Below are 13722 nucleotides of genomic sequence, written 5' to 3' on the forward strand. Positions count from 1 at the left end.
CCGGGATATCCCAAGTCCCCGGACGAAGCCACTGATCCAAGTCACACGAGGGACAGGGCAGCCACAGCTGGAGAAGCCAGGATGGGGCACCAACCGGCCTGAGGCACCTCCCCGCCTCGGGCACCAACACCCCCCTGCTCCCCGGCCAGCGAGGTCTCTCGGCACAAAAGGTCTCCCAGGCAGCAACCCCCTTTTTTTTTTTTGCCTTTTTTTCTTTTTTTTTTTTTTTTTTAAAACAACAATTGCTCTCACCCCTCATTTTTGGTAGTCACACAGACAGACACACACTGTATGTACACAATTTGGGCCCGAGGACCTACGGCACGCCAAGGAAGCACCGCTCAGGATGGTGCACACATTCAGCAGCTGTCAAAGGAGAAGTCGTTTTACTTTCTTTTAAACTTGCAATGTTTGTCTTTATTTTGTTCTTTATATTTTGAAAGTGAAAAGAAATAGTATTGAGTCAATTTCTTTTTTTCTTTTTTTTTTTTTTTTTTTAAATATTTGTTCTATGTATTTACAAGCCTTAAAGTTGCTCTAAAGTTTCTCAAAGTATCACTAGTACTTTTTTTTCCCCGGGGTAGCACTGTTTTCAATGAGTTATTTTTCGGAGCACTCTGGTCCGCAGCAGTTTTCTCAAATGCATTTCCTTCCGATCCAAGGTTATGTATGGTTTGATTACTATTTTCTTTTTAAATTTCTGAAGCAAGCTGAGAGGCAGGCAGAAAAATCTGATGACAATTCCAAAAAAAAAAATAAAAATTGATCTCGTCCTCATCTAGCTCACCCCAACCCCCTTGAAAGTTTTGTCTATTTATCATGCTTTGAAACAAAACTGAGGTGCGTATGAAGGGGAGGGAAATTTATTTCTCTGCTTTTGTTCTATTATACAATTTGTTTACAGAAACTGCAAATTTAAAAATTACACTGGCATTTGCAGTCCTTAAAATAATAAATTAAAAGTTTCCAACCTTTTTTTTTTTTTTTTTTGCTAGACAGATTTGTTTCGCTGTGTGTTTTTCCTAAGTATGAGTCCTTGTTTAAAAAGAAAAGAAAAAGATTAAAACAGAAAATATTTTCTATAAATAATACAGGTATTTTGGTTTGGTGCTCCCGCCCTCAGGTTTGAAGTTTACTTTTGTGGTTTTTGTTTTGTTTTTGTTTTTTTCAAGTACCTTTTTGCCTCCATGATCATCACCTCGGTGTTTATCGGGTTTCTACCTCTCCCACTCGTGCGTGTGTGGGGCAAGGGGGGCTCTGCGAGAGAGAATTGGCCTTGCTGCACTGTGATTGGCGAAGACGTGAAACTCTTTAAAAAAATACTTAAATTGTTTCTTTTTTTTTGTTTTTTTTTTTTTTAATGTTTTAAATCTGTATTTTTTAAGTTTTAATTATCCTCCGACTCCTCTTCGGCCTCCCGTAGCCACGTGAAGAACGCCGTGACGGATTTGAGCGCCACTCCCTTGCCGTTCTGCTCCGCCGGGTCCTTGCTGCTCTCCCACTTGTAGAAGGCATCCTCCGAAATGACCTCCTCGTCGTACAGGCAATCGAAAAACATCCGCAACAAATCTGCAGGAGCGGGAAAAACGGGAGAGAGCAGCTGTGAGAGCAGCTGTGAGCAAAGGGGACGGGGAGGGGAGGAACTCCCGGCACAGAACATGGTATAATAATGTATAATGGCCAGTCTTCGCGAACGAAGATTTTGGGAAAGGTCTTTTTACCTTTCAAGCCTGCGGAATGGATTTTTTAGGTGAGACACAGCCTGCGCTGAACTGAGCCCACCCTTTAATCCTAAGGTTCATCTGCCGGGGCCAAGCAAACTTGGACAATGGCAGTGAGGTCCTCAGGACGTAGGTTTGTTTAGAGTGTCCTTCTCATAGATGGATGGCCTCACAGGGCTAACGGGCTCCATCTGCCCGGGGGACTGGGAATTGAACCCGGGTTGCAGCGGTGAGAGTCCCGCATGCTAAACACTGGGCCACCAGGGGGAGACGAGGAAAAGGAAGGGCTGTTACTCAGGTATTGCCTCCTGGCTGCTCAGGGGAGGGGGAAACAGCCCTCAGAGAACAGGGCAGCTGGGAAAGCAGCTGTGGGAACACGTTATCCAGCAGCACCCACAGCAGCACAGCTCCTCTGGACCACACAGCCTGGCTCCCCTCCAGCCCCGGATTTCTGTGGCTCAGCAGGAGGGATAACACCCAACTAACGCCACAAAGGGCACTAAGGATGATCCTGTTGGGTGTTTTGGGGCACTCTGATTTTGTGCTGCATGTTCCCTGGGAATCCCTGTTTCTTTGGCACGTCCCTCGCCTCTTGTCCCACAGGAGTTTTCTGCAGCATCTCTGGGACAAGACTCATCAGTTGTCCAACTGATTTTATTCCCTCCAGGGCCACAGACATCCATGGAGCAGCAATGCAATTACAGTGTTCAGGTGCTGTGAACTCCTCAGGTTACTTTCTGTTGCTCTTTTTTACCTCGACATGGGTTTGTCCTTCCTTCTGCACAGCTGCTTACAGGAGCTACCAAGAGAAGAGCCAGCCTCCAGCCAAGCATTTGGGAACCTGCACTGCTCTAAAAGCCGGAATCTGCACAACCTGAACCCCCCCCATGCTATTTTTTCCTATCTGCTACATAAGGTAAGGAAAAGCACATCCTCTTCCAGCCTCTGCTCCCACAGAAACCCCCTTTCCTTATGCTGCCAGAGCTCAAATCCTCAGCACAGAGGCAACACTTACTAGGAGGTTGATCAAGTTTTACTATTGATGCTTGTAGTGCATAAAGTGCTTGTAGTTCCTTCTCTGTGTCTGAGTCCAGGTACTTGAGTAAGATGGGCACTCTCTGCTTGATAACAGCAGTGTCCACACGGAAGCTGGAAGAGTCCGCTGAGGGGAGAGAGGAAAACAGGGTCAGCCTTGGAAGGACAGCAGGGACAGGTCTTTCCTGGCCTTTATTTATTCAAACAGAAATCACAAACACAGGTGGAGAGAAAAGGAGGATGAGAAACAACAGGAAGTATTTCTGATCGATGGCTTTTTCTGGAAGTCTTGGTCCTTCCAGCCCCCCAAATTCCAGTATTTGCAGGGACCCCGGCCCTAAACACACACAGAAGAATCACAACCTTACTCTGCAGTGCAAATTGTTGTGTTTCCACAGGTTTAGAAGTTTAGAAGGTTTTTAGAAAATTCTATTTTTTTTTCTAAAAATACCAAGGCAGAAAAAGAATCATAAGCTGCACATGACAAAGGAATCAGGAATATACACAAAATATGCATTAGAAATCCATCAGCAACAGGGGTAAATTACTCAGCAGCTCGATAATCTTGTGGGTCCCTTCCAACTTGGAATGCTCTGTGGTTCTGAAGTAGATCATGCAACACAATGAAGTGATATTTTGAAAACAAAAGAATAAAAACTCAGTTAGGGGCAAGGCCAAAATTTAAACCAGAGGATGATGCTCCTGACACACATCAGGGAACCCTTAACCACTGGCAATCAAGTCCCACGTCCCTGCTAACACTAGGTGGCACGAGCAGGTTCTGTTCCCAGGCAGAGGAAGGAGCTGGGCTGTCCCTCCCCTCTCTCACACGGTGGAGTCCAGCCCATTCTCTCCCCAAACTCTCCCAGCTCAGAGCAGAACCAGGCGCTTTCCAAACACCATTTTTTGCTTTGCCAGGTGCCAATGGTAAAGTTAAAGAAAACCAAGTGAACTGAGCAGATGTTTCTGCCTGCAGCACTTCACTCAAACCCCCCGAGGGTCTGAGGTTCCAACCCTCCCTGTCCTGCATTTCCAGCCGACTGCTGCACATTGAACAATCCACATAAACCATCTCTCCAAACCCGAAACTTTGGACATAAAACTCTTACAAGACTGAGCTGCAGGTTGGCTCCTTCCTGCAGCCCCTGGCACGTGGCAGCCCTGTGTAAGTGCTGACACAGGAGTGGAAATGCTAATTACCTGAATAATGTCTCAGTCATTTCCACCTTCACTAGGAAAATCAATGAACAACCTGGAATCACCCAGAGTTGTCTGAAACATCTGCTCACACCTGGTCACTGGAACACACCAGGGCTTGGGAACACCTTAACCAGCAACATGCCCTGGGGGAGGGACACCCTGCTCTGAGCAGAACCCTTAGTGTGTGATAAAACACAGCCCTGGGGAGGGAAATGTGATATAAACCTGGAAAATACCGAGTAATTCTTTTTGCACTGCAAGTAACTCACCTATAATAGCTGCTTTACAAACTGCTGTCATTAAAGCTCTAAGGAATGTAGGTGAACTCATCTGGCTTTCATCTAGATTAGCCTGAAATCAAGAGTAGATGGATTAGCCCGAAATCAAGAGCAAATGGACCAGTTAAAACCACGCTGCTGCAGCAGAGCCACTGCTTCAGACCCTGCTGCTGAATCTGGCAGCAAGTCCAAGCTCAGCAGCAGCTGCTGCAGCACAAACCCAGTTCATCCCTGCAAACATTCAGCTTTCCCACTCACTCCTTGAAACTCCCTCAGGGACTCAACAGGCACCAGCAGTTCTCCTGGGATCAATGCACCGTTTAACACCTCCCACAAGGAGCCGCTTGTCTGGAGAACCAAAGGGCAGCGCTGGGCTCACAACGCCCTTACACACTTCCAAAGGGGTTTGGGCTTTTCCAACAAACTTCACGGCCTGTTCCTTGGGTGGAGATTTGTTTGTTTTGTAGCAGAAACTCAGAGAAGGGCTGTGGAACTTGTCCAAGGCTCCAAAGAGCCTGTGGGTGATCCCAGATTTTCAGTGCTGCTTTCATTCCACTCTCCACTCCTCGAACAGCAGTGGAAAAATGACATTTCTAACACACTGCTCTGCCAGAGAAACACTGAACTGCAGCTGACCAAGATGTAGGGTAAGCACAGATCTAAATGCATCAGGTTGGGTATAATTACAGACACTAAATATCTGGCTTAAAGGATGCAGCCAGAGGGCAAAGATCAGTGGGCTGACAGGCCCTTTTCCTCCCCTCTTTTTATATTTTTCTTTGTTTTCTCTTCCAGTGCCTGGCCCGATGCACCAGGAAAGGTACAGGTGCTCTCAGTGACTGCCCAGGATGTTTTTGTAGGGGGAAATTTGAAGAGGTCATGTTGGAAAAAAGCAAGGAGAAGCTTTTCTCCCCTGTTTTGGGAGGAAAGAATGTACCAGGGTATGATCTAAAATGTACCAATGCCAGAAGCAGGGTGCTCAGTGACAAAAAGTCTACAGGATTTCAAAGGATGTTAGACAGTTAATATGGCTAAAATCCTTCCCTCCTAAAGCTGACTCATAAATATCTGATTATATTCTAGATTTTCATTCCTTGGAAGTGTTCATTGCACAGACCAAATCATCTCAGTATCCTATAGCCCGAGGGGAGCCCACAGAGATGCTCCTTCAGAGCAGAAAATAATGATAAAAGCAGTAAATGAACAGTGTGCAGGGAGGGTGAAAATCGTCTTTGTACCTCTACCCAGTCAAAGATTTGTTCATCATTCGCCTTGTCCTCAACAATGAGTTTTTCCAGCTGCTTGTTCAGCTCTTCTGCAGAGAGTTCTTTCTCTGAAAGTGCTTCTGAGGAACTGGAACAGTCGGACTCCGTGAACTCCAACTTCTGCAACACAAGTGAGGATGAGAATCAGGGAAATGTCCTTTCCTAAGGCAGAATTACACCAGACTGAGCAGCAAACTACACTTCATTCTGCTTCCTGGCATCTCTCAGCTGCTCAGTTATTGTTACAAGGATATAAACTTTCTCTGTTCCAAGGGTTAGGAAGCATTTTACAAACACGTGGGGGCTACATTATCCAGCAAAGACAACCAGGCACCTCAGGGCAGCTCCAGCCCCTCACTGTTGGAGCACACACACAAAATCCAAGTGCATGTGGAGCTGGAATGCAACGACCAGAGCTGGCACTGGCTCAAAGAACACCCCAGTTCCCTGCAAACTGGGACAGAGGAGCCACAGTCCCCTCAGCAAGGCCCAGGCCATGGTGATCCATTCCCCTTCCTGCAGCACAGCACTTCCTAAGGCTAAAACAGGATCACTCAGAGCTCCAAAGGGAGACAAGACCTCCAGCACGTTCCTGAGGAGCAGCACCAATAAGAGCTGAGGTGCCTCCATCAGTCCTGGCTCCCCTGGGATCATAATCCCAGGTGGGATGAGTGAATTAACTGCTACCATTGATTGTGGCCCTTCTGCAGATTTTCTGTCCTTGCTGTAAAACTCACTCCTGAGGGTTTTTTTTCCCCAGCTGGAGAAGGATCTCCCAGAGGAAGCCGGGTGATGGGAGATGTGTGCCTGGAGCAGAGGGGACAGGCCTGTCCTCCCTGTGCTCCAGAAGGAGGTGCTGAAATCATCTACCCCAGCCTGAGGACACTTCACCCCATGTCCCAGCTACACACAAGAATGGGAGGGGAGAGGAAGAAACACGGGACCAAACCCAAGATCTGAACTCACTTGTTCCATGAGAAAGGTATGTACATCCTCCCCTTCGGGCAAGTAGTCCTTCCAACTGAGGCCAGACTCCCTCCATAAGGCTCCCACTTTCTTATGGCTCTGAAACACAAACAGTTTGTTCATTTTACACACCCGAGGGACACCCAGAGTGCCCAGGGCCGGAGTGGTGCAGCTGTGCCAGGAGAAATCCCGGAGCGTCCGGAGAGCCCGTGCAGGAGGAACCACATGTGCAATATTCCCCCTGGGAATGCACATCTTGGCAGGTGGGCAAACGCCTCGTGACGGGGAGTAAACAAGGCACAGGTGACAGGGGGGGTTCACAACGACTCCCGAGGCTCCCCAGGAGCACCGGGAAGGGCAGGTTCCCACGGCCCTGACACGGAGCTGGCACTCAGATGGCTTGGATCCTCTTCCTGACTTTGTGACTCACCCCCCCTGCCTTGACATTAAAGCACCAGCAAATCAGCTCCTTTGAGAAAATTCCTGAATTTACACGGCTGTTTCTCAAGCCTCAAATTCAGGTACAAAGTCCCAAATTCTCTCTTTGATTCCTAGAATTTGTGCAAACCTTGAGAAACGCCCTGGAGCAGAGACAGCTCAGCCTCGCACAGCCCCTGGTGTCACACTGACCCCACAGTCCCTGCCCTGGAGGGCACACACAGAATTCTGACAGGAATGAAAATGCTGAGAACAACCAGCTCTTTCCACCCAAATGCTTTGCCAAAATTTGACCTTCCAGCACCTGCACACAGGAGATCACTGTGCAGTCTGAGCCACGCACCGATGAGCTCAGCCTGACTTTTAGTTTACAGAGCAGATTACAATTTTCAGTTCCCAGTGCAGGTTGTTAAGAGCCAACTGTGCATAGTTCCTGCTCTGACCCATCAGGATGTGGATTAGATGACTGATATTACACTGAAATCCCTGAGTCCAAGTCTTGGCCTGGACGAGGTCAGATGAGAAACTGTGGCAGAAACAGAAACCCAAGGCTGTGCTTCCACCCCTGGAGCACAGCAGCTTTTCTTTCACAGAATAAGAAAAAAAATAAGTGGAAGTTGACTTCCAAACACGACTAAAATAGATAAATAAAAGGTCACTCTTTGCACTGTTAGACTGAAATGCTCCTGGAACATTCAACCTTACTTGAATGCATGCTTGAAAAAATAAAAAAAGGCAAGTGAGGGATTTTACAGGGTTGAAAATAGACACGCTCCAAAGTGCAGGATTTTGTTGGATTAAAAAAAAAAAAAAAAGACAAAAAAGGAGACAAGAGTTATAGGGAAACCACCAAACTGGTTGGACACACAACTGTGAGGTGTGTGTGAGCTCCTGGAGCCGCAGGGTGAGGAGGTGTCACTACCCCTAGTGATGGGTGAACCTCAGGAGTCGGCAGGTTTAGTTTGGGTAAGCACCCAGGAGTCTGAGGCCATCGGAAGCTTATCCGAGCCCTGAGAACCTCTTGGTCTGCAAGAACAGCTCTCTCGCCAGATTCCCGGCACTTGCTGCTCCTGGTCAGCCCAGAAATCCCTTGAGCATGTCCCTCTTGCAGCATTTCAGGCACTCTGAGCTTCTGGGAGAAGCCAGGTGCAAAGGTACCTGCAAAAGGGAAAAGTCGGGAGAAAACAAAACGTTAACTCGACTTTCTGGAACCTGGAAAGGCTCGGTTGGGATCTGGGGGTGCAGAGGCAGGTTTGCTAAGTTATCTGGACTGGCTGGCCCATCCCTAAACATCTCCACGTGGGAACTGTGTAGGATTCATGCACGGACACGAACAGGCTGCATCCAGCTCCCACCAGGGGCTCCTGGACACTCACCATTTGTTTGCATAGAAGGTGCAAGATTTCAGCAAGCAAGACGCCGGCTCTTCCCACAGGAAGCAAGGGTTTGCTAAATTCTCTGCAATGAAAGAAAATCGAGTATTTATTCTTTGTAATTCGTATTTTGAATCCAAGGCAAAGGGCAGTGATCAAACTGAGGCAGGAAATCACCTCTAACTTCTGCCAGGGAGGAAAGATCTGATCAGGCCAGCTGGTAAAACACTCAGTGATGCAGCGACCTTGTCACAACAGGGCTAATTACAAAGCCTTTAATTTCACATCAAAACAAGTTATAAATTATATTTAATGTCAAATCCACTCATTTTTGTGGGATTCTGCATTTGGATAGTGAGACCTTTTTTGGGGAAAAGGCTGTTATTTTCTTAATATGTTCGTTACAGGGAAAGGGAACCATTCAATTGGCTTCTGCTTATCCCCAAATACATAAGGACACGTACAAAACACAGGAACTTTGGTCCTGGAAATTGTTTCCAGTCTTGCAGGCAGGTTTTTTGCCAGATTAAGACAGTTGGTAGTAAGAATCACAGAATGCCACGAATGGTTTGGGAGGGACCAAAACCCCATCTCATCCCACCCCCTGCCATGGGCAGGGACACCTTCCACTAGCCCAGGTTGCTCCAAGCCCTGTCCAACCTGGCCTTGGACACTTCCAGGGATGGAGCAGCCACAGCTTCTCTGGGCACCCTGTGCCAGGGTTTCTCCACCCTCACAGGGAAGAATTCCTTCCCAGTATCCCATTTATCCCTGCCCTCCTCCCCTGAGCCACACAGACTCCTGTGCGATCCCTCGCTCTCTTCAAGTCTACTTCCCAGAACCTCTGTGCTCCCAAATGACTCCACTGTACAACGCTGGGGTATTTTCAAGCTCAGCTGAAGCAAACAGAGTTGAAGTAGATTTATGGATAAAACCCTTCTCTAAGAGTGAAAGCACCACAGTCCCTTCCCAGCACAGCTCTCAGTCCAGTGCCGATCCCGACTGATGTTCAACAAGCCTTTCATCAACTCCCATGGGAAGCTGAGCCTCTGGCACTGCTCATCCTTTACCTACTGCCATCAAAATACTACAGAATAGCTGGAAAAGCATCACTTACTGTATAAGTTCTCTCATAGAGATTCCTCCTTCTTTTAACATGGGGGTCACCAACTCAGCCAGGTACAACCAGATATGGGGTATATCTATGGCCATGTCGTCTGCCATCTCCAAGGTCTCTGAAAAGCTTTGAAAGGAGAAGGAAAAACATCAAATGTTAAATAATATTTAACTGGAAACTTTTCCTGCAAAGCAAATCTGCACTTTAAGAACCTTTTGTTACAGTAGAGAGGAGTAAAGAGAGAGAGGAGTGAGGAGAATCAAAAAGTAATAAAACTATTGCCACTTTATGCTTTCCGTGCTTCCAAACTGCCAGGAGTGAATTTCTCCATGCAGTAACATGGAGAATATGTGCAAAAAGCATCACCTTTTGTACAACCAGCAGATATAACCAAGAAAGCAAGAAACAATAATTCTTACATCCCAGTACCAAATCATTTGCTGACTCGTAACACCTATAAAGCATTTTTGCCTATAAATATGAACCATCAGGTAAATGCAACTTTCTTAAAAATATCCAAACATTTAGACAAGGGGGTTAATCATAACAGAATTCCAAATGTAAGGGAAGCAGTGGAATGTGTGTGAGTACATCACACAGAACAGAGGAGTTCAGCTCAGCAGAGCGGGTTTCCATCCCCAGCAGGAATTACAGAACTGCTCCCCAATGACACAGTTTCCAGAATGGCTCAAAACTCTTCTTTCCCACAAAACCCTTGCAGGAGCCTGGTACAAGATGATCCTTTTTCTGCTCTCCTTCCATTTGTTGTCATGGTTCTTTTCTCCCTGAAAACCTTGAGAATTCCGGGGTCTAGTTTAGTGACTGTAAATGCACATTTTCCCTCGTGCTTCAAACCAGAAACCACCTCCTTTGTTTTGTTCTTTGCATCCTCTGCTGCTCCTTCAGCCCAGGTCTGTTCAAGCCTTTCTGCCAGAAACTGGTTTTCTGTTGTGCATCTCCTCAGACATGGCTGGGACCAGGTCTCATCCCACACCCCTCATTCCATGGTGATGTCTCTGCGTAAGTGAAGTGGGTTTTGGTGTCCTCCTCATGCACCCAGTGAGACCCACTTGCCCTTTCATCATCTTCAGGAGCCATTTCCTGTTGTTTTTGCCACATTCAGACCACACATCCCACTGTTTCATCATGATCCTACTTATTTGCCCTCTCAACCCCTTATCCACACCCCAGGGAACACCGGAACAGCTTCAATCACAATCCAGTTTGGAAATGCATCCCTTCAATCGAGTCCTTCTGACCACCAGTGCTGTGTGGACACAAGTGTACTCCCTGTGGAGATACATTTTTCCTGCTGGTCCATATGGTTTTGAGCTCAGGCTGCCTGAACTTTTCCTGTGAGTCCAGTGGAACCCAGGGATGGCCACAGGCACAGGGAGATCCCCGTCAGAGAGACACCACAACGGCACAGGATTCAAATAGAAGCAGCAAGACAGAGCCAACTCCTCAGAAACTGGATGCCTGAAGTGTTATTTCTTCTGCTTGTTCACTGGCTGTGCTTGTGGTTATCCCTGTTTTACCCACCCTGCTCTATGAGCGGTGCCAGGGACCTCCCTGGGAACATGGATCCTGTTAGGATGGGACACCAGGCTGGGAACACAAAACCCAGAGAGCTGAAATGAGCCAGCAGCCAAAGCTTGGGTCTCCTGGGGCAGGTTAAACCCATCTGGTGCACGTTCTCCTCCTCAGCCCCTTGAGGACTCGTCCACTCCAAGGTGAGGTGTCCTGAGAAACAGCATCACGTGGGTAAAGCCTTTTTCCCAGGGGGAGAGCAGCTGTAGCTCTGTGGATGAACAGGACCTCAGGCTGAAGAGCCTCCAGGTATTAATGTCACGTGAAGGTTTCTGAATTCTTCCTCTTTCAGTCATATTCAGTGATTTGCCAAAACAAACATGGACAAATGTGTGACAGAACAGAGATCTAAACACACACAATTAAACAGACACCTCCAGATCTGCTTAGAAATAAATACTGATACAAATAAGAATGTATTTATGTTCACTAAAAACATCTGAAATACTTAAAATAGATTATAATAACTGTATTACAAATAGACCAAGGTGAAAACACTCCTTCAAAAGGGATGTGTGGAGAGGTCAGGACACCAAAGCAAGGTGGGCAATCCTTCCTCTCCAGCACAGCGTCCACTCGCAGGGAACACTGAGGAAAAGAACACAGAATACCAACCCCTTGAAGAAATCCTGCTTGCTCAGCTTCCCCGACTGCACCAACTGATGCAACAACTGGCCCATGTGATCCCTGGTGATCTGACTCCGCTCCAGCGTCGACTCCACTCCCACGCGCACGAACACGGGCAGCAGGTTGTGGGTGCTGAGCTCCTCCACGCACTGCATCGCTTCCTGTGGGACAACACGGGCACCCTGAGCTGGGAACACCAGCAATGGGGCACAGCAGCACCTGCTGCTCTAACAGCAGGGAATTTGGGGGAAAGGAGCTTTTAGTGAGGCTGCCAGGCCAAGTGCTGAACCAGGAACCTCATCACGAATCGCCACTGAGGTGGCAACTGAGTAACAACAACAACAACAACAACAACAGTAATATTAATAATGGAATAATAGAAGAATAATGGAATAATAGGATAATAATGGAATTTATACCACCCAGGCAACAATTTTTAAAGCACACAATCACATTCCAGGCCACAGTTTGGCTGCTCAGTGAAAGGAGAGGATTGTTTTCTGGGTGCCCCCAAAACGCCTCTCATTGCATTAAACATCAAGCCAAGTCAAAAAGAGGGCACCAGGTTAGATCTGTCGCTGATCTGACCTGGCACAAATGCCAATGTTACAAACCCACATCACATCAAGAGGCAGAAAACAGCTGAGGAGTGTTTGGAGGCAAATCTCCCCTTTCTAAAGCTCCTCCTTCCTGGGCTGAGCACTTTGTAACCCAAGCAAACACTTCAATAGAGACTCTCAGAGCAGTGCTCAGTGCCACACATCAAAGATCCCCAGTGCCATCACCAGGACCTTCTGGGTCCAGCCCACGGAGCTCAGGGGCTTCCTGAGCACAGACCCTGCTCTGTGAGCAGCCTGTGCCTCGAGGGACCCACACCTGACACCCCACATGCCTTTCCACAGGTTTTGAATGGCTTCTTTACACAGGTCAGAAGCCTGGTGGTCCCGGCCAGTGCCCAGTGGATCCACAGGGAATGCTGTTGGCTGACCCTGCTGTCACCACACGCTGGTGCACAGCTCCAGCTCAGCAGTTTGAATCCACAGGCAGGTCAAACTCAGAAGACCAAACTCCTGTGAGAGGCAGGAGTGACACAACATTCACATCACCTGCACCCCGGTGACTCCCTCAGGGGCGGCTGCAGGAACACGAGGTTAAACTGAGTTTAGGCTTCGCTGCACCTGAAGAGCACCAAGAATTCCCCACTATCCAGTAACCCCTGGTGCAAACAAACAGCCTGATCCCGTGGATTTTAACCAGCCCTGCCCTGTCTAGTGCAGTTCAGCTCCATTTCCACCCTGCCACAGAAATTCATCGCTGTATTTGTGACCAGAGAACCAAAGCAGCTCCTTCACCCCAAACATCCAAAGGGAACCTTTGGAGTCATTCCTAAGAAGGAAAAGGAGTGGAGGCTCCTTGGCTCGGCAGCCCCTGCCCCAGGCCAGCCCTCTGCAGCACACTGCCAATCAAAGCAGGGTTTTTCCTCTCCAAACCAGTATTTAATAATTTATCCCAATAACTAGATGTGAACTCAAAACACTCCATCACGAGAATATTCCTCTTTCCGATTATTAATTGGAAGCCTTATGAAATGGAAGCAGCAACTCTGCTTTTAGGGTGCCAAACCAGCAACTCCCAAGTGCTGCCATTTCAAACTTGGCAGGTTTTAAAATTTCTTTCAGTGAAAGATCAAACGAAGCAGCTTCGCAGCCAATGTAACACTTCTGCAAACTCCCTGGGCGAGCTAAAAAACCCTTTTACAAGGGAAACAAAATTTCAACCTTTTAACTAGGAAGTGATGACAGCTGCTCAGTAATTTCCAATGTTTATTAAAAATCCTCTGGAGTGGTTTGTTCAATATTTAGTATTGCTTTATCTGCCTCCAGATCAGAACAGCACATGCTTTGATAACTAAATGAAAACCTCTGTTTATTTTCCCACTAGTTTTTCTGCTTCCAAAATTGCTGTTATTATGGTGCTGCTCAGTGATTCATGACAGATCACATACATCTTGCTACTTAAAACGCACAGCCTGGGCTATTTTTCCTATTACCAGCAGGGCAGAAAACGAGTTTGGGAGACAAGTGTCCTAAAAACGTTCACAGAGCTGCTGCT

The 13722-nt window shown here is 47.4% G+C and overlaps 1 protein-coding gene across 13 annotated transcripts in view; it reads right to left on the reverse strand.

Annotated features, from left to right (window-relative positions):
* Positions 1-479: 479 nt before the first annotated feature.
* EIF4G3 (eukaryotic translation initiation factor 4 gamma 3) overlaps positions 480-13722 on the reverse strand; it is a 144151-nt gene continuing 130908 nt past the window's right edge. For all 13 annotated transcript variants that reach the window (XM_027693140.1, XM_027693139.1, XM_027693137.1 and 10 more), the window contains 8 exons: positions 11599-11771; positions 9394-9519; positions 8280-8361; positions 6466-6564; positions 5473-5619; positions 4226-4307; positions 2737-2883; positions 480-1569 (listed from right to left, as the gene is read on the reverse strand). In XM_027693140.1, the coding sequence (XP_027548941.1) occupies positions 1388-1569; positions 2737-2883; positions 4226-4307; positions 5473-5619; positions 6466-6564; positions 8280-8361; positions 9394-9519; positions 11599-11771 (1038 nt within the window). In that variant the 3' untranslated portion in view covers positions 480-1387. The remainder of the gene's footprint in view (positions 1570-2736; positions 2884-4225; positions 4308-5472; positions 5620-6465; positions 6565-8279; positions 8362-9393; positions 9520-11598; positions 11772-13722) is intronic.

The sequence above is a fragment of the Neopelma chrysocephalum genome, unplaced genomic scaffold (genome assembly GCF_003984885.1).
Source record: "Neopelma chrysocephalum unplaced genomic scaffold, ASM398488v2 Primary Assembly neopelma1_90, whole genome shotgun sequence".
Taxonomy (NCBI): Eukaryota; Metazoa; Chordata; class Aves; order Passeriformes; family Pipridae; genus Neopelma; species Neopelma chrysocephalum.